A 27,561-nucleotide genomic window follows, 5' to 3' on the forward strand; every position below is an offset into this window, starting at 1 on the left:
CATGTTAAAATCCCCAACGATTATCATGACATTGCCTTTCTGACACACCTTTTCTATCTCCTGCTGTAATTTGTAATCCACATCCCGACTGCTGTTTGGAGGCCCATATACAACCACCATTACGGTCCTTTTACCCTTGCCATTTCTTAACTCAACCCAGAGAGACACTACACCTTCTGATCCTATGTCATCTCTTTCTAATGATTTAATATTATTTCTTATACCCAGCGCCATACCACCCCCAGGATGTGAATATATGTAGTATATCAACATAGAAACCCCCGTCCCCTTAAATAGCAATGAATGCACAACTTATCCTCTTGCTTCACCTCTTTTTCAGAACTGATAAAACTGAGAAAGTGGCAGGCTTATGGCTGATGTGAAGTGGGTATGGTGTTTGTCCATGGGGGATGAATTAAAATACAACACAAATATTTTGCAGGATAGAACCGTAGCATAACCATTTTACAAACTGTAACCACAGGATCACAAAACTAAATACCTAATTAAACTTGAGGGATAAACATAAAAAAGTGGGCTGATTAGTCTGCAAAACAGTAAAATTGTGGAAAAATATTTACTTCTGTTTGTGTTGGAAAACTGCTTAAGCTACATAAACGTATTTACTCTTTTATTTTGAAACATTTAAATTATGCCGTTAGGTTATGTCTTTGAAGAGTTTTCATCTTAGAAAGTATAGCATGCCTGTTTCTTAGTGTGCAGCAGTTATTTGCTTAAGTTCCAGTTTAGTCTGTAGGGCTTGTTGCAGGTACAGGTGAATCTGGGAGGGGAGAACAAGGCCACCCGGGGGGGGGGGGGGCATTTGCTGTAAAGGCCAGAGATTCCAGGGTGTGTGATCAACAGTGAAGTCAGAGTCCTCAGGAGTGGGTTGGATGATGCTGATCAGCCTAGTAGAGGCCTGGTATTTTAGACTGTAGTTTTTGCAGTGTCGCAGTTTTAGTAGTTTTAGCATGTTCACATTTACTACTGTCGATATCCATTGACCGTAGATCTGCCCTTACCTTTAAAATGAACAAAGAATAATTGCCGGGATACAGTGCTGAATGTCACAGATGGAAATGTCCTTCTATTAAGCTATATATCTCTTGTGCTACTATCTACAATGTTGTCTATCTTGGTGTAATTGACATACATTATCATGTGGCTTTTTATCTCATAAAGCAAGCATAGCCAATTAAAAGTAGCTATTATGTATGTGTTTTAAAAACTCTTTGATATTAAAAGTGTTTCAACTTGGCTGGATAATTGGGTAAGAACATATCACTTGTAGTTGTTTTTTGTTGATCTGGATTTGTGACATAGTTTGCTGTGGTTCATGGCTGCATTAGCTCTTATAACCTTGATCACAAATCCTCAGGGAACGCAATCATTTTGAATTTACATTTCTTACTAATTTATTTGTCCTTTTTTTTAAAGCTGTGTGGTTGGAGAAGTTCAGGTGAAATATTACCTCTAAATCCAAATAGGGTGATTTAGCAATCGAAAAGCAAAAATTTTCATCCCCATATAACACACATATCTGAGAGCTTCAGGCTTATTTCTTTGAATCTTTTACTTTAGTTGAATTGAAATATTTATCCCGAAAGTATACCAATGAATTACAACAGTCTATTCCACTTTAAGGCATTGTTGTGAGTCTACTAGCCATAGTCAAGCCATAGCGTTTAAGTGAATCTAACATAGTTTAACTCGTCGTCGTTTTCTCCTGAGGTCTCTTGCTGAGTAATAGTTCCATCTGTGACACTTAGCATCATACCCTGCCTGTTACTCATTATGATGGGAAGAAGTTCGATCATCTTAGATAACTGATATTATTTTGTATCTCTGTTCACTGTCTATGGCACTGAGACGTCCATTATTTTCTGAAATGTGTTGTTTGTATCTTGCCCTTCCTAAATGATCTTCAGCGGTAGGGCAAAAGTTGTGAAAGCAATGAGTACGCTGTGTCTGGCTGCTGAAGGGTGAACAGTCAGCAAAATCCTCAGCTTGTCAGAGAGAATATGTAGACATTTGGAAGGTAGATAGAGAAAAAATAATTAATAGAACTGCAAAATTAATGGATTGTTTAAGTTGGAAAAGGAGAATGTGATTTTGAAATTACTGTACCATTTCCACTTCAGTAATGTATTTTGATTGTTTTAGAAATCTCAAACTATATTTTCTGTTATATTGCAGAGAATGAACTATAGAATGAGTGAGCTGAAAAACAAGATCCACAAAGGGCAGTGCCCAATGCCCTTATTTACCTGTTTACATGTAAAGCCCGATGTCTCTGAACTCATGTTTGCAGGTAGGTCCTTTAAACTGGGTAATTATACATGAATTGGTACACAGTCAGGTTTGCACAACCAAGATGCAGTTAACATTCAGGCTTTTCAGTTGGTGTGTATATTACATTTCTATTTTCATAAATTATGAGCTTTATTTGATTATTATCTCTTATTACTTCTATTTTCATAATTTGTAGGAAACAATTTTGACAGGTAATGGAGTTAAGTGTATGGAAATGTATTGAGAACCATGTATGTTATGTTATCCTAAAAATGACAAACTAAACCCACTATACGCTGCACTATAAGTCATGAATTTCCTCCTTGGGCATACAGCAGGCTTCATATATTCATACCTGCCCACTTGCACATTCGTTCTGCCAATGCCCTGATCTGCCAATACACCTCCTTTCCCATTAGAGTATATCAACACTTCAAAATTGTGGAAGCAAGGAATTGTGGCTGTCTCACCCATTTGGTCTTGACTTTGAGATGGCATTACCGTGTTTAGGCTTGATGTTGACCTCAAAGAAAGCTGCCCTTGAAGATCTAATGATCACTGTGGCAATAACTTCTCTCTTCAGTGGCTGTCGGACATCAGTTCAATGAGCATCATGACACCCTGAAGCTGTTAAGACATCAAACTGCCCGAGTAACCAATCACAATGAAGAATTCTCAAAGGTGAAATTCTTCAAACTTTTCAAATTCTCTGAAAATCCTGCCAGTGTTCTAAAACCAAAATGCAAGATTATATATTCATGTGCAAACTGAAGTTTTCAATTTCATATGTGACCCTGTTTTGTGCCCATGTGACTACAAAAATAAACCATTAGGTCAAATACGAGGGGTGCTTGATAAATTCGTAGCCTCAGGTAGAAGAAGTCAATTTTAGAAAACCTGGCACATTTATTTTTCAACACGGCCCCCTCCTACATTTACACACTTAGTCCTGTGGTCGTGGAGCATACGGATCCCTTCTTTGTAGAAGTCAGCGTCTTGGACCTCCAAAAGTGGCCCACAGCAGGGGTGATTGATAAGTTTGTGACCTACGGTAGAAGGCGATGAGTTATTAACTTCAAACTTTCTGCATTATCACTGAAAGGGTAGAACTGCACGTGCATGTAAGGAGAGCCGTATAACTCATCTCCTTCTACCTTAGGCCACAAACTTATCACTCAGCTCTGCTGTGGGCCATTTCTGGAGGTCCAAGACACCGACTTCTACAAAGAAGGGATCCGTGTGCTCCACAGCCGCTGGTCTAAGCGTGTAAATGTAGGAGCGGACTATGTTGAAAAATAAATGTGCTAGGTTTTCTAAAATTGACTCCTACCTTAGGCCACAAACTTATCAATCAGCCCTCTTATATATTCCTATGCTAAATGGAGAGAATTAGGGATATACTGACTAACACTAAAAGGAGTACTTGGTGTTTATATGGTAGATTTAATTAATGATGTCTTTCACAATGACTCTCCCTCCCTTCCTGCCTTAAATTTGTTTCATTAATTTATAGACTGGGTGGAATTCACTCCGTACGAGATTGGAATGGCGAAGTATGGAACATTCATGCACCCCAGCATATTTGGCAGCAAGTTCTTCATGGGAACAGTGGTAAAGAGATATGAAGAGAACCCACTTCATTTCCTGATGGGTAAGAAGCAGTAGGATGCAACTGTGGCTGGCAATGGAAGTCAAAGAAAACATAAAAGCTAAGATAGGGCATACGATATTGCAAAAATTGGCGGGAAATTAGAGGATCGGGAAGCTTTTAAAAACCAACAGAATGCAACTGAAAAGCAATAAGGGGAGAAAAGATGAAATACAAAGGTAAGCTAGCCAGTAATGTAAATGAGAATATCAAATGTTTTTTTTTGAGATATTTAAAGAATAAAAGAGAGGCAAGAGTAGTCATTGGACATTAGATGCTGGTGAGGTAGTAATGGGGAACAAAGAAATAGCAGATGAACTGGTAAGTATATTGCGTCAGTCCTCACTGTGTAAGACACCAGCAACATGTCAGAAGTTAGGGAGAGTTAGGTGGGGGAACAGAAGTCAGTGTAGTCACTCGTACTAACCAGAAGGTGCTTGGGAAGCTGATGGGTGTGAAGGTAGAGAAATCACTTGGAACAGATGGGTTTTGAAAAAGGTAGTTGAGGAGATTGCGAAGGCATTCGTAGTGACAATTCAAGAATCACTTGAGTCTGGAATGTTTCCAGAGGACTAGATAATTACAAATGTCACTTCACCCTTTAAGAAGGGAAAGAGGCAAAAGTCACAAAATTATATGCTGTTTAGCCTGTATTCAGTGATTGGTAAGATTTTAGAGTCCATATTAAGGATGGGATTTTGAAATACTTAGAAGCTTAAAATAAGGTGAAGCCAACATCGTTTCCTTAAGGAGAAATCCTTCCTGACAAACCTGTTGGAATTCTTTCAGGAAGTAACAAGCAGGTTAGATAAGGGAGAGTCAGTAATTGTATACTTGGATTTCCAAAGTCTTGCACAAAAGGCTGTTAAACAAAAGGTGATGCAGGAAAGGTGATAGCCTGGACAGAAGATTAGCTGACTGACAGCAAAGCGTGTAAATAAAGAGGGTCTTTTCTGGTTAGCAACTGGTGACTAGAGCTATTTTGCAGTGAATGGTGATACGTTTTCTACTTTTATATGTTAATGATCCAGATGATGGCATTCAAGCTTGGTGGCCAAATTTGCAGATAATGCAAAGATAAAGAGCTAGGTAGTGTTGAGAAAGCATTCGGTGTTCATAAGGACTTGGTCAGGTTCGGAAAATTGGCAAAGAGGTGGCAAATAGAATACAACATAGGGAATGAATGCATGGACGAAAGAATAAAGACGTGGACTACTTTCTAAATGGGGACAGAATTAAGAAATCAAAGGTGCAAAGGCACTTCGGAGCTCTAGTGTCAGATTTCTTACAAGTTATTTTGCCATTGAGTCAGTAGTAAGGAGGGCAAATGAAATTGTAGCTTTTGTTTAAAGAGTACTAGAATATAAAAGCAAGGATGTAATGCAGAGGCTTTATAAGGCATTGGTCAGAACACGTTTGCAGTATTGCAAGTAGTTTTGCACCACAATTCCAAGGAAGGATGTGCTGCCATTTGAGAAGGTCTTGAAGAATGATTCCAAAGACGAAAGGGTTAATGTACAGTAGTATGTAAAAGTTTGGGTACCCCGGTCAAAATTTCTGTTATTGTGAATAGTTAAGTGAGTAAAAGATGAATTGATCTCCAAAAGTCATAAAGTTAAAGATGAAACATTCTTTTCAATGTTTTAATCAAGATTAGTATATTATTTTTGTTCTGTACAATTTTAGAGTGGGAAAAAAAGGAAAGGAGCACCATGCAAACGTTTGGGCACCCCAAGAGATTTGAGCTCTCAGATAACTTTTACCAAGGACTCAGACTTTAATTAGCTTGTTAGGGCTATGGCTTGTTCACAGTCATGTTAGGGAAGGCCAGGTGATGCAAATTTCAAAGCTTTATGGATGCCCTGACTCCTCAAACCTTGTCCCAATGATCAGCAGCCATGGGCTCCTCTAAGCAGCTGCCTAGCTCTCTGAAAGTTAAAATAAATGATGCCCACAAAGCAGGAGAAAGCTAGAAAAAGTTAGCAAAGCGTTTTCAGGTAGCTGTTTCCTCAGTTCATAATGTAATTAAGAAATGGCAGTTAAGAGGAACGGTGGAGGTCAAGTTGAGGTCTGGAAGACCAAGAAAACTTTCCGAGAGATCTGCTCATAGGATTGCTAGAAAGGCAAATCAAAATCCCCTTTTGACTGCAAAAAAAACCTTCAGGAAGATTTAGCAGTCTCTGGAATTTTGGTGCACTGTTCTACTGTGCAGCGACACCTACAAAAATATGACCTTCATGGAAGAGTCATCAGAAGAAAACCTTTCCTGCATCCTCACCACAAAATTCAGCGTCAGAGTTTGCAAAGGAACATCTAAACAAGCCTGATGCATTTTGGATACAAGTCCTGTGGACTGATGAAGTTAAAATAGAATGTTTTGGCCACAATGAGCAAAGGTATGTTTGGAGAAAAAAGGGTGCAGAATTTCATGTAAAGAGCACCTCTCCAACTGTTAAGCATGGGGGTAGATCAATCATGATTTGGGCTTGTGTTGCAGCCAGCAGCATGGGGAACATTTCACTGGAAGAATGAATTCAATTAAATATCAATAAATTCTGAAAGGGAACATCCAACCGTCTGTAGAAAAGCTGAAGATGAAAAGAGGATGGCATCTACAACAGGACAATGATCCTAAACACACCTCAAAATCCACAATGGACTACCTCAAGAGGCGCCAGCTGAAGGTTTTGCCATGGCCCTCACAGTCCCCTGGCCTAAACATCATTGAAAATCTGTGGATAGACCTCAAAAGAGCAGTGCATGCAAGACGGCCCAAGAATCTTACAGAACTAGAAGCCTTTTGCAAGGAAGAATGGGCAAAAATCCCCCAAACAAGAATTGAAAGACTCTTAGCTGGCTACAGAAAGCATTTACAAGCTGTAATACTTGCCAAAGGGGGTGTTACCAAGTACTGACCATGCAAGGTGCACAAACTTTTGCATGCCACTGTACGAGGAGCTTTTCACGGCTCTGGACTATACTCAGTGGAATTTAGAATAATGAAGGGGATCTCTTGGAAAGCTGCTGTAAGTCCTGAACAGAGTGGATACAGAGAGGACATTTCCAATATCAAGGAAGTCTAGGACCAAAGAGCTTATCTTCAGAGTAAAAGGACATTGCTTTAGAACAGAGATAGAAGGCTTTTTTTTATTAGCCAGAGGTTGGTAAATCTGTCCCAAAAAGCTGCGGGGCTCAAGTCATAGGGCATATTTAAAGTGGAGGTCGATAGGTTCTTGATTAGTAAGGGTGTTATAGATTGGGGAAAGTGCTGAAGAATGGGGTTGAGAGGGAAAAGAAAATCAGCCATCATCTTATAGTGGGAAGTCGACTTGCTTAAAAGAAAACTCTTATTAAATTAATAAACTTGCATTTGGCTGGACTTCTCCAGAGCTTTATAGGAAGTCTGATCATAAATGAGTGGAATTTGTCCCCAGATAGGTTTTTAATGGATCACAGTAGGCATCATCAGTTCCTACCACAAGTTCCAGCAATTCTTCTCTAGCAATTCATTTTCCAGGCTTCCAAATATCTCAGGTTAAAGAGATTTGCTATTGATTGGATTTTTGGGGTGATAATGAAGAAGATGATCAAGCAGTGTTAAGAAGGCCATCAGTATCGATGGGGTTATTTGCAGGAATTGGACCAACGATAACAAGAATGGAGATGAAGTGATGATTGGGAAAATGTTTAGGATACCACTTGTAAATTTTTTTTATAGCTCTTCCTGGGCAGATAATTTGTATCTGAGCTGGGACTATTCAGCTAACCTGGCAATGAAATTAAATCCCTCCAAGAATAAATTACGGGAATTCTTACTCTGTCTTTGTTAAAACAAATGGGACGATCTTCAGATAAAAAAAAATAATTTTAACTTCGTAATAATGAAAGTAGGGAATGTGGATTTATTCTACATTATGTATTTTTCCTGATTTTTTTTTAATGTTCATTGAGATCCATAGATTTTTAACTTCTGAGTTCAAATTAGTAAAACTAACTTCATACTTCTTTGTCTTCTTCCCACTGGAGTGCTGGACACCCAATCAGCTACAATAGCTGTACTGCAAGTTGAACTGCTTCAGGAATTGAATTTAATTTGAAGCTAGCACATTTAATTTCAATGACCCTTGTCTTTCCCCACATCTAGAGAGCAGCACAATTTTTAATGAGTTATTGCATTTTGCCTTACCATATGCTACTGAAAGGTAAGGATGTACATTTAGCTCTCTTTCCTCTTCTGTTAAATGTTTGAGTATTTTCATAGTAGCTGCCTTTTTAAGAACGCAGTACTTGACAGCTGTAAAAATAAAGAATGAAATGGGAACATGAGCCACACCATTTAGTGCTTCGTGTGCATAAAAATCTGACCTGTCCCTGGCTCAGTTGCTAGGAAGAGGTTACTGGAGCAGAAATATTACCTTCAATGAAGAACAATGGGGCTGCTCAGGAGGGACAGGGTGCCAACAGAGTCATTTCATTGACCTTATTTTACAGTGGGCAAAAGACAGATCAGTATGATGCAGTTTGTTGTACTTCAGTCAAATGGTCTCATCCAGTTTTTGATGAGGCACATGAGGTGTGGATAAATTTTTCCTTGGTCACTGGTTGTACGTGAGGGCAAGAGTACAGGCTGTTGGCTATACGCACCTCTGTACTTGGTCTGTCCTCTTCAGAGGAACAAGATGTCAGTCATAAATGCAACTGGTAGTCAATATTCTCACTCTCAGCCACATTGAATTTCTCCCATTTTGCTTCTATACATATTGTAGTATTAACTTTTTTTTAGTGGAATCATTATTGTTTTAATTTTGTGTTCCTTTATTGCATTGATAGGTGTTTGGGGCAGTGCATTTTCCATACTGTTCAATCGAGTGCTTGGAGTAAGCAGTTCCAACAACCAAGGCAGCACCACTATGGAAGAAGAGCTAGGTACTGCTCATGTTGTTCATTCTTTAGCCTCAGCATAAGATTTTAAATTGTTTTATTGTACTATTTATCATACTCTTTATTTCATGCCCCCACTCCCAATACATTCAACAGTGCAACAATCACAGAAAATCCCTACTTTACCTACGTGCAACTTCCTCACAAAATATTCTACACTTCTAGGATTTAGAAATGAATGCATTTTCAGAAGCACTGAAATGTTCTTCATAACCTTTTTGGAACATACTCTTACAGGCCCTGGACAAACATTAATCCTTTCCCCAGAGCTCATTGCATGTATCAGTTAATTATCTGCCACCTTTAGCTCAGAAAGTTGGACTTAATCACTCAAGGGGAAATTGTGTACTTCTGCAGAAAATTAGATGCAATCAACAATATATGGGGTACGTAAGGTTCAGTTTGTGATCTGCAAACTGGTGAGTTGTGTCAGCACAGTGCCCTCTAGAGGGGTGCTTTTGCACTTCAGAGTGGAACAAGAAACCAGATGGACTGAAACAAGTGAATTCCGGTTAATTGGGGTATATCGGAACCAGTACATTTTGGCCCAATTAAGCAGCTGTCCTAATTAGCTGAAGTTTCAAGGACATACTTAAAAAGGTGTAAAAAGACAAATTACCATTTAACTGATTAACAAATCATGTATTTAAATGAAATACAGAACATATTAGAACTCTGACAATACTAATACAGTACTATAAAACTGTGTATTAGTTTCTGGTAGTTATCAATGGAGGGATTCATCCAGTGTACACTACCGTGTTCTTTTGCTTGACTGTAAATTAACAAAATCAGTGTAGACCCCTAATACAAATAATGGAATGCCTTCCTGAATGAATTAGTGTCGTAACCTTTTAAAGTCAAAATAAAAATCAAAATGATCAAAAATCACCAATTTTTGAATCTGTGTCCATCAGCCCAAATAGACAACACAACATGAACATAGGCAACTCTAAACATGGTGTAGTGTCCAACGGCCACACAAATGATGCTACTGACACTAGTAAGAGAAACACACACAAAATTCTGGTGAAACTCAGCAGGTCAGGCAGGATCTATGAAAATGAATAAACAATCGACATTTTGGGCCAAGATCATTAGGGATATTAACGCTGGTTAGAAACTGCTCGGCAACAGTCTCCTGTTCCGATTAAGCGGCATAGTGTCCAAAGTAAGCAGCTGTCCCAATTAACCAGAATACACTGTATCCTTCAATCAAATTAAAACAATTAGTACAATCAGAGTATTTCATTCAATATAAAATCATGATCATAAAATGAGTTAAATAAAGTTAAATGGAAAAGGGATTGCCCTAGAAATCCTACACCATCAGGTGATGCAAAATGAGCCAACTACCCCCCCCCCCCCCCCCCGCCACCCCAATTAATTTCATTTATTTTCTGTACAAAAACTAATTGAAAAAATAGTTGGGATTACTTTCACTTATTTGGGATGCTATGCACACTAAAACAGGAATCTGGAAACTTCACAGTGGAAGAAAATGTTTTCAGAAAATAACTTTAAACTTTTTTTTCAAAACTTTGATATTTGAAATCTGGAACAATGAGACTCCAAAGTTACTACATTAATTATTCAGTGCCATATATTTTTGGAAATAATTTGGCTTTGTTGTAATTGCCATGTTTGCTAGGGATATTGTTAGTAGGACCACAAATGCATTCAAGGCTTGTGTATGTGGAAGGGACATCTCGGACGGAAACATCCTAGTTTTAGCTGTTTACCACAGAACTAGATACTGGAAATTTCTCCCTGATGTCCCTAGTGTCACAAATGTTGATTATGCTAAGCAGTTTTTCAGGCTTTAATGCCTATTGTATGTTTTACTGTAAATGTCAGCATACTGTTTTGACTCATTTGTTTTTAGTACCCAAGATGTCATAAAATGTATTATAACATATCACATTACACAGGATTTCCCTAATGTTTCACAAGCAGTGAAATATATTTCAAGTTCAGTCTCTTGTAGTAAGCAGGTGATGTCATGAAAAGCACTCTGCTATTAATAGTTTCTTAAAAATCTCCAATTCGGAGTGCTGAACAATGTTTATCAATGGCAGATAGTGCTCATTAATCTATTGCAAAAATTTACAGAGGGCTTCGTACAGTCAAACTTATTATAGAAACATAGAAAATAGGTGCAGGAGTAGGCCATTCGGCCCTTTGAGCCTGCACCGCCATTCAGTATGATCATGGCTGATCATCCAACTCAGAACCCTGTACCTGCTTTCTCTCCATACTCCCTGATCCCTTTAGCCACAAGGGCCATATCTAACTTCCTCTTAAATATAGCCAATGAACCGGCCTCAACTGTTTCCTGTGGCAGAGAATTCCACAGATTCAGCACTCTCTGTGTGAAGATGTTTCTCCTCATCTCAGTCCTAAAAGGCTTCCCCTTTATCCTTAAACTGTAACCCTTCGTTCTGGACTTCCCCAACATCGGGAACAATCTTCCTGCATCTAGCCTGTCCAATCCCTTTAGAATTTATAAGTTTCAATAAGATCCACCCTCAATCTTCTAAATTCCAGCGAGTATAAGCCCAGTCGATCCAGTCTTTCTGAATATGAAAGTCCTGCCATCCCAGGAATCAATCTGGTGAACCTTCTCTGTACTCCCTCTATGGCAAGAATGTCTTTCCTCAGATTAGGGGACCAAAACTGCACATTAGCTGAGCATGTGTGATATTTGGTATTTCTTGTATGTATAACAATGTAGAAATATTTATTTTCTCACAGAATGAGTGGTTTGTCCTTTATGACATTGCAGACATTCTCTGACAGACTCTGTTCAGTCTCTGTCTTTGAGAGTTATGGAACACCTTGAAAATATCTTCAGTGCCCCTTGATTAAGGAGGTGAAAAATCAGTCAGGGCACAACTCTTTGTTGCTGTTCCAGCTGAGAAGTACATATAATCTAGTTTAAATGAGACACAATTGGATTCAGGTTACAATAAACCTAAAGGTACAGCATGGCATTCTAGAATTTATCATTTTAGGTTACTTTGCAGCATTTCTAACAAATCTTCTCTAAGAATTACCAAACCAGGTTCCTTCCCATTACTTTACAGGGCAGTTTTGCTCTCCATCCCTAGTGGTGCAGAAGTAATATTATGGAAGTTCATCAAACCGATTCTATGGATGCTGGGACTGTCTGTGGAGAGAGATTGGATTGTCAAAATCTGCCATCACAAGAGTTTAAAATAATGAACAGTCAATGAATAATGAACAGAAGGGCTTGACAGACTAGATGCAAGGAAGCTGTTTCCCATGGGTTCTCAGTCTCGTGATACAGAGTAAGACATTGAGGACTGAGATGAACAGAAATGTCTTTACTCAGAAACAGATGGTCCTTTAGAATTCTCCACCATAGAGGGCTGTAGAAATCAAGTTGGTGTATTTGTCTGGTGTGATTTCTAGACCTAGAAGTCAGCAAATTGTATCAGGAAAGAAATGTTATCGAAATGGAGGATTAGCCATGCTTATATTTAATGGCAGAGCAAGTGTGAAAGATCAAATGGTTAACTGCTTCTCTTATTTTCCCCTATATTCTGTTCATTTTATTCCCCCTTTAATCATTTGGTGTTGTGTGTTGAGTTTTTTCTAAACTGGGCTATATTCTTGCTTTTTTTAAAAAAATGGAGAAAAATGTAGACACTTCAACCAGCTTAAGCAGCATTTGGTGCAAGAGATAAAAGGGCTGAAGAAAAAACAATCTGATAGGACAGGACAGTAGACCATGAAAGGAAATGGGCAGGTGAGGAGATGAGAAGGGGTGTGAGAGGGGAACCGGAATAGGGAATGGAAAAAGAGAGAAAGGGATGGGGGAGGAGAAGTTACCGGAAGTTAGAGATGTTCATGCAGTCACAGGTGTAGTGTCGCCTCCTTGTTCACTTGTCCGTCCCCACTGATTTCCCTTCTGGCATTTATCCCTTCAAGTTTACGAAGTGCTCCACCTCCCTCATCATGATTTGGGCCCTGTAAGTCTGTGCATCTATCTATTGTATCTGATGTGTGGCTTCCTCTACGTTGGTGAAGCATGACATATATTGTGGGGATGGGGGAAGAGGACTGCTTTGCTCCACCTGCCACAAAGGCAGGATTTCCTGCTATCATCCCAATTCCATTCCCTTTCCCGTGAGCTCACGTTTTCCACCTGACCTACTGAGTGATAACTACTTTTACTTTCAATTCAGATTTCCAGCATCTAGTTGTATGATTTTTCCAGTATTATTTAACTAATATCTTTGGCTTAATTCACCGTCACTTCCAAAAATGTGAAAAAGAAACACAGCATGCCGTGATTAATCTCGTGTCCTTTTACTGCTATTTTGATGGACATTTACCTTGGTCATCATTTTCTTGATTATGTATGTTGGCAACACTTCTGGTCAATCCCCAGTTTTCCCTGTCTCACACTTGGGTGGTGGCTGTCTCTTGCTTGTTTTTATTACATACTCTTTAGATTAATCTGGTGTTTCTGTGGAATTTAGGACAATAAGAGAAACTTACAGAAGTTCAGTCCCAGAGTTTCTTACACAGTCTGTGAGCCCATTAACTCTCAGAAGGCAGAAATATAAACCGACAATGTTGGAAACACTCATTTGATAGGCAGCATCTGTGTGAAACTGCTTTCCATCAGATTGGTTGCTGTATAAAAAGACAAAACTGCAAGTGTGGGGAGCTGTGAAATAAAGGTGGAAAAATGCTGAAAATACCCATGCAGCATCTCCCAGACCGGTATTGCATTGTGCTTCAGTGTAACCTGATCAGGACAAGGAAACTAGTATTTGCAGCTTCTCTTCCTCTAAAGTTCACAGAAAGACTTCATGCTCCCACTTTGCCTCTCATGGGAGCCTGCAGAACATTCAGCCTATGATGCAGTTTGGAAGTGTTGGCAGCCAGCAGCCATCTGCTGCCAGAAACGCCTTTCCTGTCACCAGCTGACCACTGCAGCATATCTGTATTAAGCCAACATCCAGCTGATCTGTGATAAAGTGGAGTGTTTGCCTCACTTATCTCGTGTCCCGATTAGAGCTTCTGTTTCCCCTTTAAGTAAAGTTTGCGTACTGTGTGTAAAATGGTTGTTTCTGGAAGGATATTTGGTATTGTTAAACGTTCATGGTGATAAGAAGATTATAAACTTTATTTCAATATTATAATTTAAGCCTTTCTGGTATGAAAGTTGCTTTTCCTCATTGAAAATAGAGGAGCTGGCAAACGTTCAAAGTGAATTTACAAGTGGCTCCACAGACGGAAACAGCAAAGGGATGCAACTCGATACATCAGTCCTCGCCCTCCTGTACTGTCACGTTGTGGCCACTCTCAGGTTGCAACACCTCGTATTCCACCTGGGTAGCCTCCAACATGATGGCATGAACTTTCAGGAATTTCTCCACCCACCCCTTTCTCTCTCTTTTACTATTCCCCATTCTGGCTCCCTCTTACTGCTTCTCATCTACCCGTCACCTCTCTCTAGAGCCCCTCCTCCTTCCTTTTCTCCCGAGGTTCACTCTCCTCCTCACAGATATCTTCTTTAGCCTGTTACCTTTTCCACTTATCACCTGCTCACCTTCCCTCTCGCCTGGTGTCACCTACTAGTTTATATTCTTCCCCCTCCCCCACCTCCTTATTCAGGCTTCTTCCTCCTCCTCTTCCAGTCCTGAGGAAGGATCTTGCCCCAAAACTTTGACTGTTTATAGACGTTTATAGTTTATAGTCCTGACGAAGGGTCTCGGCCCAAAATGTCGACAGCGCTTCTCCCTATCGATGCTGCCTGGCCTGCTGTATTCCACCAGCATTTTGTGTGTGTTACTGTTTATAGATGTTGCCTGACTTGCTGACTTCCTCCAGTATTTTATCTGTGTAACTCTGTGGTAACAACACTTATATAAGGATTTGTACAAGTCTTGTAGAATCCACTTCAAGGCTAAAGTAGGATGAATTCATTGCAAGCAACTGGATTTGTAATACTCTTGACATTATTCACAAAATACGTGTGAAATAGAAGGTCTTAATGACTTGAAATTATGTGGATATAATGAAGGCATGAAATGAGAGAGGTGGAGGGAAGACAGCCGATTCTGTCTTACTGATTAACATCAATAGTTCACTCATGGAATTTTTATGCATATGAAACAGATAAGATCTGGTTAAGTATGAGCAACTCAAAAGAATTTTTTTTGAAGACTAATCATGAGAAGCAATCTAGTTTAAACAGGATGCTTGGTCAATTTGAACCTAAATAACTTGCTTAAGTTAAATAAAGCTTAAATCAGCCTCTCTGCTGTCTAGATAGAACTCGGTGGTTTCTGTTTTATTTGCTCACTTTGCCTCCTTCCACTGCCACAACAAATGCATTTCATGTGGGGTTAATATGCCATTTTGTTGTTTACCGCTGGTATACAAAAGTCTGCCTTCGGGCTACTTCCTTCTGTATTTAGCTTGGAATTCTGGTCATGTCAACTACTTCTTGATACATTTCAATTGAGGAACCATGTCACCAGTTCGTTTTGCAAGCCGTAACATTTTTTAGCTGTCCCTAGTATTCAGAACTTCCAGATCAAATACTGGTGTTTACAAGTGCAGCAACTCTCCTGTCTGTTGTGAGTTTTACACAAAGCTCTATCTGTACTGTGATAGTGCAAGGATCCTATACACCCCATAAGTCATACTGTTAAGTCAGCCTCAATTTGGTGGAGGTTGTTTACTACAGGCCTGCAGCTTCGACTAACATACAGAATAGTTATTAACAAAGAAACAGCATTGACTGGGAGCTCTAAATTTGACTTGCATTCATTTCTTTCCCCTCAGTGTTGCTTAGCTAAGCAAATCAGGCACTGCCAAATTTAAATTCTAATTGGTTCAGTCTCCAGACCTGCTGGTGAATGGTCTCCTTTGATCAAACAGGATTGTCACCGTTTTCTTTCCAATTCTGTTTGCTTACTTAAGCCCATTGTCCTTTCTGGGGTAAAGGCCATCAACAGCAACTCAGTCCTGGGCCAGCCTTTCACGTTGTCCCCAGGTTTAGCCCATCTTCGAAAATTCTTCCTCTCCCAGGGGCTTCTGTAGCTCTGGGTTTTTACAGGATGGGCTTACTAGCCCCATGTCTAAACTTTCTCCTTTTGTAGTTGCATGTGGGACTGTCCACGGTGGAGCTTTTACAATTCTAAGTTTTATTAATGTTATGAGCTTTCCCCTATTCATGAAAAAAACTTGGGATTTTTATTGCTAAATGCAGGAAGTTTACATGGAATGAAAGGAGATTTTGGTCTCTCCAGAAAATATTTGAAAACAAGCATTGGGGCTTGCCAGGGTAGATCTGGAATGTTTATTTCCTCATGTTGGGATGTAAAGAATTAGCTGCTACCGCCTCAATACAGGAGCTCAGTCATTCAGGACAGAAGCAAAAAAAAATTCTTCATCCACTGGCTGGTAAATCTTGCAAATCTTCTAACCAAGTGCAATGTACCTAGTTGCTCTGTAAGACAAAGAGTTCATTTTTGAGTCTTTGAATATGTTCAAGAGAGACACCTTTGGATATCATTTAGTACAGGAATGTGTTGGAGATGAAAACTCAGCCAGTATGATATTGGATAGCAGAGCGGGTGTGAGGGTATGATTGGTCACGTCCTATTTTGTGTGTTCTTACCAACTCTATGTAAGTGAAGCTAGCTTCAATAGCAATGAATTAGTCACATAGAGATGCAGTGTGGAAGTAAGCCCTCAGCCCAAGTGGACCATGCCAATCTTCCTGAGCTACTCCAATTTGCCTACATTTGGCCTCTGTGCCATGAAACATTTCATATTCATGTATTGGTCCAAATTTCTTTTGCACACTGTAACTGTACCTGCCTCTGCCACTTCCTCTGGCAGCTTGTAATGTATAACCAACTTCACACAATCGTACAATCCCTCTCTTTAATGTGTTACAGCACCTTTCTGAAGAATTTGCTTTCATTTATGTTTTTTTTCTAGAAGTGATGAACAATTGATAAACCTAAAAGAATTTTGACCCAGGTTTTGTAAGCCATGCACTCCCTTCGAGAAATATTTCCTTGTGACATGTAATAACGATCAGTAGAGTCCCATCAGTTGTAGGCACGTGCAGATTGTATTTGATCACCCCAGCTTACTGACCAACCCCCAGTGCTGGTCGTCTAGTTTAAATGTTTTCCACCAGTTAGCCGAGAGTAAAAGCATAAAGGAAAAGATAAAGAGCTATTCTCACACTGCTCTACTCCAGGCCTGAACACTGCCAGATATGAACTCAAGCTCTGACACTCCCAGCTTCTATTTGAGTGATGTGGAATTACTAGTGACTCTTTCCTGATACTTTCCAAATGTGTATGAGTAAACATGTACTGTGCGGGAAGGGGCTCCCTTTAGACCAGTGGTTTGGGAGGGGATTGATAATTCAAATTACTTCCGAATGGAAAATGTTTTGTTTTAATTGCACCCAAACAGTTACTAATGTTTATTGCTACGTTATGAAGACGCAACTGCTGGAGTTTATTAACAGTTCATTTTCTGTTTCCATCTCAACCAAATAACAAACCAAGAATGGTTTCCTTATTTTAAGTGCAAGGAATAATAACTTCATTTTTATGTGGCTGAAAGCAAGATTTGAAGTGATTTTTTTTTACAGCCCTTTTGAATGCTGGACGCTTGATGGCAGCTTAGGTTTTTGATCTAAGCATCACTTCATATTTATAAAAGTGAATAGTTTAAATCTTACAATTTCTTTTATTATATATTTTAATTAGTAACAGAGCTTGCAGCTATATTACAATATATCAGTTTCTACTCAGTGCAGTCCCCTGGAGATCAGATGAGGTGAAATCAGTTTTGCTGCATTGTGATCAGTAAAATACATCCACAAGCCAATTCTGGCTGATCTTTCCTTCTTTCCTGGCTCTACGGCACAATGCTCTTGCTCTCTTTAGCCAGCTATTGCTGATAATTATTATAGTACCATGTAGCTGTCCTTTTCCAGCTTGGTAAATCTGTACCAATTGGACTGAGTGGGGGAATATTGGGCCATTCACTCAATTATAATTTTCTTCTCATTTTAAAGTCATACAAAATTGTACTATTCCGTACTTAACGTATTTCATTTTTTAACTAGAATTGTCTTTGTAAAACTCTCAACAGGCAGCCCCCAGGTTACAAATAAGTTCCATTCCTGAGTCTGTCTTTAAGTCGGATTTGTATATAAGTCAGAACAGGTACATCCGGTATTATTTAGCTTCAGTTAATCAAACATTTGTCTTAGTATATAGTATATATTTTACCTTTCTATGCATATAAAACACTTAAGAAATGTATGTATTTCAATTATTAAACCACATTTAGGAATAAATGTAGCTTTCATCAGGGCAGGGCCTTTCACATGCTCCATTATTCTCACTTTATCCTTTACCTGTAATCTTTAAAGTTGTTCCGATCATTGACCGACTGTAACCTAAAGCTTTAACAATGACCGATGGCATTTCACCTCTTCCCATTCGCTTTATTATTTCCACTTTCTTTTCAATCATGATCGTTTTCCGTCAATGGAACAGAAAACTGCAAATTGTATGCTCTGTCGCTGAGCAGCAGTGAACCGTCTGATTGGCCTGTCAGAGTTTTCTTTAGGAGCTAGTTGACTTGATCAGCATTTCTGATCTGAATGTTGTTCACGATTGCACTTAATAAAAAGAAATACAGCAGCAGCCGTGGGTCTTGTGCTGCTCCGGGTCCTAAAGTCCACCCGCACTGAGACAGGTTAACTGGGATAAGTGGGGGCAGTGCTGACTGGAAAAGGGGGGAGGGGGTTAGGGTGAATCTTGCTAAGAAATATTTAAGCCAAATACAAAGTTACACACTCAACACAGTGTTAACAGTGTTAAGTCATGATCCGACTTAAAATAGCAGATGGCGTCCTCCTCCCTTGGTTCGTAAGTGCAAGTTGTCCGTAAGTCAGATGTCTGTAACTCAGGGACTGCCTGTATTGTAACTGTGGAGGATGGGATGTGACAAGTTCATGAAAGAAAGTTGAGGGGTTTATATAATGAAAATAGTTGATAGGAATAACCAAACATGTAAAATGTTGATCTGTTATATTTTTAAAAAGACTGACAATCATAAATTCCAGATTTGATATTTTTGGCACTGAATCAGTTGATCTTGACTAAATCAGCCACAGTGTAATGCCATGGCTATCTCAATACAGTACCTATGCACTAGGAAGGATTAAAATCAAAATCGACGTGCCATAATCCTTTCCTATTGAGTGTTATAATTCCTTGTGTGGTGATATACAAGAAAATTAACAATATGATAGAAAGCATTTAGTATTTGTAAGTAAGAATACAGAGAGTGCTGCAAGAAAGGATTTGACACAAGACTCATGAGGGGTAAAACTTCTACAGATACCTAAACTCTGTTTACAAAGATGATTAACTTTTGACTCAAGACTAATATTTAAGTAATGGAGGTGAAGCTTCTGAAATGGATTTGGGAACAATATGCAGAAGTGTGATGAGTATGGGGTCACCCTCCATATAGGAACTAAGATCGTCTGGATAATTCACCCTTTGCCGATGTTCTGAAATCCTGGAGCTATTTATCTCATGGAAAATGGAGATCAGACTCTTAACATAAAACAATTCAGTGACTGATTTCTAACACTAATGTAATGCTTGGGTGATTTATTTCTTTTAATTTATATTACAGCCCAAATTCAAACCAAACATTTAATTGGAAACGACAGTTCAGACAGTGACGATGAATCACAATCAAAAGGTAAGAAATTAAATGCAGAGCCTCTGTGGATTTTAGAGGGAAAAACATATCTGAGCCAAGCTGTAGATTTTTCACCCTGAATTTTAGATGTGCCTGCTTTGCATGTGCAGGGTCATTGCATGCGGTGGACTGGCTGTTCGTGAGGTGTGTGGAGAGACAGTAGGGAGCAGTGTTTGAGAAAGTAGTGCTGAACAACAACCTCCATCTATGTAATCTTTAAAGTACATCAAGGCACTTCATAGGAACGATAACAAATGCATCACAAGCACAATAACAAACAAAATGTGCACCCAAGCAGCACGTACAAGTATATCATCCAACAGGGATGACTTAACTGCTTTAAGGAGCATTTTAAAGATTTAAAGATTAGCTTTATTTATCATATGCATATCACTATATCGAAACATGCAGTGAAATGCATCATTTGCATCAAATCAAATCAGTAAGAATTTTGCAGGGGAGAATCCCAAGTATCGACACGCTTCTGGTGCCAACATAGCTTGTCCACAGTTTTATCTATACATCTTTGGAATGTGGAGGGAACGTGAGCACCCAAAGGAAACCTACGTGGGGAGAATGTACATACTCCTTATAGGTAGCAGCAGGTATTGAATCTCGATCAGTGATTGCTGGCGTGTGAAGTGATTGCCATGCTTAAGCAGGAGAGACTAAGGGGACTTGGTTGATGTTGTATCCTTGGATTTTCAGAAGACCCTTGACAAGGTGCCACACGTGAGGCTGCTTAACAAGCTATGAGCTCGTGGTATTACAGGAAAAATTCTAGCGTGGATAAAGCAGTGGACATTTGGCAGGAGGCTAAAACTGGGAATAAAGGCAGCCTTTTCTGGTTGGCTGCCGGTGACTAGCGGTGTTCCATAGGAGTCTGTTAGGACCAATTCTTTTTACGTTATATGTCAGTGATTTAGATGATGGAATTGATGGCTTTGTTACAAAGTTTGCAGACAATATGAAGGTATGTGGAGGAGCAAATAGTTTTGAGAAAGTAGAAAGGCCACAGAAGGAGTTAGGCAGATTAAGAGAATGGGCAAAGAAATGGTTGATGGAATACAGCGTCGTGACATGTACCATCATGCACTTTAGCAGAAGGAATGGAGAGAACATACAAAAAACTGAGGTGCAAGGGGACTTGGGAGTCCCTATGCAGGATTCCCTAAAGGTTTATTTGCAGGTTGAGTCTGTGGTGAGGAAAGCAAATGTGATGCTAGCATTCATTTCAAGAGGACTAGAATTCAGAATCAGAGTTTATTATCACTGGCATGTGGCGTGAAATTTGTTAACCTAGCAGCAGCAGTTCAATGCAATACATAATCTAGTAGAGGAAAAAAAAATAATAAATTAACAAGTAAATCAATTATGTATATTGAATAGATTTTTTAAAATGTGCAAAAACAGAAATACTGTATATTTTTAAAACAAAAAGTTAGATAGTGTCCAAAGATTCAATGTCCATTTAGGAAATGGATGGCAGAGGGGAAGAAGCTGTTCCTGAATCACTGAGTGTGTGCCTTCAGGCATCTGTACCTCCTACCAGATGGTAACAGTGAGAAAAGGGTATTCCCTGGGTTCTGGAGGTCTCTAATAATGGATGCTGCCTTTCTGAGACACCGCTCCCTGAAGATGTCCTGGGTACTTTGTGGGCTAGTACCCAAGATGGAGCTGACTAGACTTGCAACCCTCTGCAGCTTCTTTTGGTCCTGTGCAGTAGCCCCTCCATGCCAGACTGTCAGAATGCTCTCCATGGTACAACTGTAGAAGTTTTTGAGTGTATTTGTTGACATGCCAAATCTCTTCAAACTCCTAATGAAGTATAGTCGCTGTCTTTGCCTTCTTTATAACTATATCGATATGTTGGGACCAGGTTAGATCCTCAGAGATCTTGATACCCAGGAACTTGAAGCTGCTCACTGTCTCCATTTCTGATCCCTCTATGAGGATTGGTATGTGTTCCTTCATCTTACCCCTCCTGAAGTCCACAATCAGCTCTTTCGTCTTACTGATGTTGAGTTCCAAGTTGCTGTTGTGGTACCACTCCACTAGTTGGCATATCTCACTCCTGTACACCCTCTCGTCATCACCTGAGATTCTACCAACAATGGTTGTATTGTCAGCAAATTTATAGGTGGTATTTGAGCTATGCCTAGCCACGCAGTCGTGTATCTAGAGAGTAGAACAGTGGGCTAAGCTCACACCCCTGAGGTGCGCCAGTGTTGATCGTCAGCGAGGAGGATAAGTTATCACCAATCCGCACAGATTGTGGTCTTCCAGTTAGGTTCAACCAAAGATGTAATATTGAGACTTTATACTGGTGAGGCCTCACTTGGAATATTGTGAGCTGTTTCAGATTCAGATTCAGTTTATTGTCATTTAGAAACCACAAATGCAATGCAGTTAAAAAATGAAACAACGTTCCTCCAGAATGATATCGCAAAGCATATGACAAAACAGACTACACCAGAAAATCCACATAACGTTTGGCAATCCCCAATCCAGAGTCCGGAGAGGCTGCTGCGTATTAATTTTGGGCCCCGTATCTAAGAAAGGATGTGCTGAAATTGGAGAGGATTCAAAGGAGGTTCAAGAAAATAATTTCAGAATTGAATGGCTTGCCAAATGAAGGGCGCTTGATGGCTCTGCGCCTGTATTCACTAGAATTGAGAAGAATGAGGAATGACCTCATTGAAACCTATCGAATGGTGGAAGGCTTTGTTAGAGTGGATATGGAGAGGATGTTTCCTGTGGTGGGAGAGTCTAAGACCAGAGGACACAGCCTCAGAATAGAGGTGCATCCTTTTAGAATGGAGATGAGGAGGAATTCCTTTAGCCAAAGAATAGTGAATCTTAAGGCAGAGTTTGATAAATTCTTGATTGGCCTGGACATGAAGGGATATGGGGAGAAGACAGGAGATTGGAGCTGAGAGGAAAATTGGATCAGCCATGATGAAATGGTGGAGCAGTCTCGATAGGCCAAATGGCCTAATTCTACTTCTACATCATATAGTCATGGCTTTAAAGGAGCTAATTAGATAGAGATATTGGGGAAAGATATTCTCATCCAATCTGCTGATTAAATTTGCTGACAATACTACACTGATTGGCCTAATCTCAAATAACAATGAGGCAGCCTACAGAGAGGAAGTCATCACCCTGACACAGTGATGTCAAGAAAACAACTTCTCCCTCAGTGTCGCAAAAACAAAGGAGCTGGTTGTGGACTACAAGAGGAATGGAGACAGCCTAACCCCGATAGACATTAACAGATCTGGGGTTGAGAGGGTGAACAGCTTTAAGTCCCTCGGCATCCACATCACCGAGGATCTCACGTGGTCTGTACATACCAGCTAGTTGGTGAAAAAGGCACAACAGCACCTTTTTGATCTCAGACAGTTGAAGAATTTGGTATAGCCCCCCCCCCCCAAATTCTAAGTATTTTCTATAGGGGCATAATTAAGAGCATTCTGACTGGCTGCATCAGTGTGTGGTATGGGAACTGTACTTCCCTCAATCACAGGACTCTGCAGAGACAGCCCAGCAATCTGTAGATATGAACTTCCCATGATTCAGGCATTTACAGAGACAGGTGTGAAAAAAAGGCCCAAAGGATCATTGGGGACCTGAGTCACCCCAACCACAAACTGTTCCAGCTGCTACCATCTGGGAAACTGTACCGCAACAGAAAGTCAGGACCAGCAGGCTCCGGGACAGCTTCTCCCACCAGGCCATCAGACTACTTATTCATGCTGATGCAACTGTATTTCAATGTTATATTGACTAACCTGTTGTACATAATATTTATTATAAATTGCTATAATTGCACATTTGAACAGAGATGTAATGTAAAGATTTTTACTCTTCATGTATTTGAAGGAAGTAAGTATTCAATTCATATGTGGAGTATTGGCAGCTAAACGTAGAACTACCAGTGGAGTAACTCACTTTAGAGCTAAGTACAAGACTGGAATTGGAAGAAAACTGATACCTCCAGAGGAATGTAGTAAACTTGATAGAGATAGGCAAGTTAGTGAAACATTTCAATATTGCAGGCTCACTAAGTCAGTAGGTAAGGCAGCAACTTGAACCATATCATTCCTGAAATGTTGGAAAGAAAATTGTGCATTGGCTTTGAGGTTTCAATACATTACTGGGAAACCTAATTTGCAATTTACAGACATTGTATTCTTAGCACCAGTTTCAAACAAGTAACTACCAAAAGTCAAATTGCCAGATGATCTTTGCTCGCCGGCATTTAACTCACCAACAGTGTTTCAGTTTCAAGTTAATTGTTCAACCAATTATGATTATGTTGTAGGAACTGTTATGGATGGTTACCTACTAACTTTGCTCAGGCAACTTTGAACCAAAATTACTTGGTACAGATCCCAGCAACGTAAGTTGAACTTAGCAGAATATGTAACATGAATGGCAAATAAGTCTTTGCATGAGACGCAGAGTTTTAAGCAAAGTAAAAACAATGAATTGAATGCTAAAGAACAGATCACAGTAAACATACTTGAGAAATGTGTTTGCCTTTCATCAGAGGAGCGATTTGGGAGTGAAGCAGCAGAGGCAGAAGAGGAGAGTCAGCAGATTAACCATGATAGCTGGGTACAGAGGATGGTGAAGACCCTGTTCAGTGACACTGCACTTTTCAACACACGGGAAGGCCGAGCCGGCAAGGTGCACAACTTTATGCTGGGCCTTAACCTGAACACGTCATTCCCACTGTCTCCCCTCGGTGACCTGATGCCACCAGAACTGCTGGAGGATGATGAAGTAGATGCTGCAGTCACAGGTTTGTAGTTCTCTTTTGGTCAGTGTAATGGACTTAAAATCTTCCTTACACGGGTTATTCTTGTTCTAGTTAACAAATTTTTCCTACAGTTAAAAGTATGAGAAGTGGCAATATAAACAAAGGGCATAATTTTCACAGACCCATGTAAACAGAGATTTAAGGTGTAACAGCAATGAATTTTTAAGTCCGCATAACAGGCTGGAAAAAGTTACTTTAAAAAGCACTTGGGATTCTTGATTTATGAGTAGCGATTATAATGTGAGGAAGCCATGAGGAGCCTTTATAGAACATGGGTTCAGATGCAACTAAAGCAATTTCGGGCACCTTACCATGTGAAAGATGCAAAATCTTTGGAAATGGTGCAAAAGCATTTATGATAAAGATTCCAGGGATCAGGGAATTGAGTAACATGGACACACGGGAAGAAGGTGGAGTTCTGCTTGGAACAATGATTTTGCAAGGACATCTAGAGTAGATAGAGGGAAATTGTCCTCATTGGCAATCATTGTATAAACGCACCAAATTCACATGTCCCTATAGTTTCACAGCTCATAGTTCTCAATGACACAACATTGAGAGAAACTGTTAATAAATTGATTTTCCCTGTGTCTCAGCAATATTAATTCACTATCCAGAAGAGGGGAAGGCACTGTCAGAGGAGTACTCTGTGTGTGATCTGAATTCATGTCTTCCTGACAGATCCAGATGAGTTTGAAAGGATCTATGAGCCACTTGATGTAAAAAGTAAGAAGATCCATGTGGTGGACAGTGGACTCACCTTCAACCTGCCATATCCACTAATATTGCGGCCTCAACGTGCCATTGACCTCATCATCTCCTTTGATTTTTCTGCCAGACCAAGTGACTCTAGCCCACCTTTTAAGGTAAAAGATAACCTATCTAATTTTGTGCTCTAAGGAGCAGGATCTATGAATAGTTCAGTTAAAAAACCACTACTGGGAGAATATGGATTTGTTTTCTGTTATTTTAAAGTGATCTGTCAAGCATCCCTTAATTTTTAAATAATTTTAACTGCCTGTTTTTTCATATATGTTTGCCTGTAGTTATTTGATCGCAAGAGGTGTACAAGTGGGTAAGAAAATTAATGCACTGCCATCTCTGGTTTGAGTGAAAGTAGATCAAGGTACTTAGATCAAGGTACTTAGATCATTAATTTGATTGTCATAATGAGGTAATTATAGATCCTTGGATGTAGGTTTAGCTTTAGCAGAGGGATGCAAGACCCATCTTATGGTTGCATTACCTTTCATTGCTGTGGTCTAATATGGATCTGACATTGCTGATCATTACCTTCTCTCTCTGCTGCTGCTTTCTCTGATTGAATTAGATTGTGTATTTCTGATGGCTTTGATCTGATGCTTTTTTTCCCTACTGTAATAAATATTGTGTCAGCTGGTGTGCTGCAAGGTAAACTTGTAGAATAAATAACATGAGGTTCTACTCAAATTGCATTTCAGTGGATGCAGGGAGGGATGTGTGATTCTAGTTTTCAGGACCAGACATGCTGACATGTTTCTATAGATGGTTTCCCAAATATTGGTTTCTTTTATTTTTGATACATTAATGGTTAAAAACAAGTTTCACTTGTAGATGTACAATATTATACATTTAATCACTTTTTTTCTTAAGACTGGCTTTCAATTAGAGATAATGACTTTCCTTAATAAGTTTTTGCTCATTTTTACTTGCTGTTTACGTGATTTTTTTTTTGCTTGAGAAGGGGTGGGGTGGAGTTGATGTTTTTTTTCTTTGTATGTTTGTTCCATGGTTGTTCTTTGTTTTTGTGGCTGTCTGTGGGGAAGACGAATCTCAGAGTTGTATACTCCATACATACTTTGATAATAAATGTACTTTGAATCTTTGAATCCTTAATACAGAAATCTGTTGAGGGACTTTGAAATGCAACTTTAATTGGCAGCTATTTTAAATGTCTTTAGAGTTGAATAAAATTGGTGTGAATTACATATTTTTCTGATGGATTATCTACATAATAATGGCAGAACAATTATGAACTGTTAGTTCTATTACTAATTAAATTATTCAATTAATTCTTATTAATTTTAAGAATATTGTATCATGTATATGATAAATTAGTTGTGCTTTGAAAATGGTTTTAAATTTCCTACATTCAAAGCACAAATGCCAGTCACCTTTTCAAGAACACAGTGTTCTGGTGTATCTTGGGGTTAAACTGAGCCTCGTGACCAATAAAACCTGTCTGACACAAGTAGATAGGCCAAATACTTGTAATTTTTTTATTGTGATATTGTCAACACTACTTTAAATTAGGAGCACAGTGCTAGGCTAAAATACCAGTTCTTACTAGCTAAACACAAATTGTTAGAAAGATGTGGTCATGTTTCATATAATTTATATCACACACATTTTAAGAAAACTCAGGTTACTCTACACAGTTCTGAATCTGATCATGTATTTTATGTACTCTTGCACGAACCCATTTTGTGATAATATCCCAGAGTTTCATGGAGCACCGTTGTCTTACAACATACCTAATGACATTGACTTTTTCCAGCATCCTTTAGCTCAAATATAGTTCGCCTGTAACTTACTAGAAGCAAGAGTTGATAGCTACTGTGTGCATAACCTCTGGGGCCAAGGTGAACAAAGGGATAAACAGTGCATCTGTGTGACAATGAGATTTAAGATCTGAGAAAAAAATATGGATCAAGGATCATAATTATTCTGGGAAAATTCAGAAAGTGAGTTACAGAGATAGATTGAATCAAGAGTGAATAAGATACGTTTCTAAAAAAAGGACTAAAAAGACCTTCAGCAGTAGTTTACTATTTGAAATGATGATGGTTTCTTTCTAGTTGAGCGTTTGATCAACAGTCATAAGCAAATATTCTCCAGCAGTCTTGGTGATTTATGAGACCGCTCTGAGAAACACAGAAAGGAAGGGTGAAGTGTGTGTTTCTTTCAACATTTATGCTAGGTTTCTATAATTAATGCTGTTAGATTCATTTCTTCTCTTATGAGTGGTCATGATTTCAGCATCTCTATGTTCCTCTGCATGTTCTCTTTTTCT

At 39.3% G+C, this 27,561-nt stretch overlaps 1 protein-coding gene across 5 annotated transcripts in view; it reads left to right on the forward strand.

Annotated features, from left to right (window-relative positions):
- The window catches only part of LOC132402017 (cytosolic phospholipase A2-like), a 153,059-nt gene that overhangs the window by 100,353 nt on the left and 25,145 nt on the right, over positions 1 to 27,561 (forward strand). For all 5 annotated transcript variants that reach the window (XM_059984470.1, XM_059984468.1, XM_059984469.1 and 2 more), the window contains 6 exons: positions 2,197 to 2,311; positions 3,806 to 3,943; positions 8,771 to 8,866; positions 19,613 to 19,681; positions 24,237 to 24,491; positions 25,191 to 25,375. In XM_059984470.1, coding sequence (XP_059840453.1) covers positions 2,197 to 2,311; positions 3,806 to 3,943; positions 8,771 to 8,866; positions 19,613 to 19,681; positions 24,237 to 24,491; positions 25,191 to 25,375 — 858 coding nt within the window. The remainder of the gene's footprint in view (positions 1 to 2,196; positions 2,312 to 3,805; positions 3,944 to 8,770; positions 8,867 to 19,612; positions 19,682 to 24,236; positions 24,492 to 25,190; positions 25,376 to 27,561) is intronic.

Source organism: Hypanus sabinus, chromosome 11 (genome assembly GCF_030144855.1).
Source record: "Hypanus sabinus isolate sHypSab1 chromosome 11, sHypSab1.hap1, whole genome shotgun sequence".
Classification (NCBI taxonomy): Eukaryota; Metazoa; Chordata; class Chondrichthyes; order Myliobatiformes; family Dasyatidae; genus Hypanus; species Hypanus sabinus.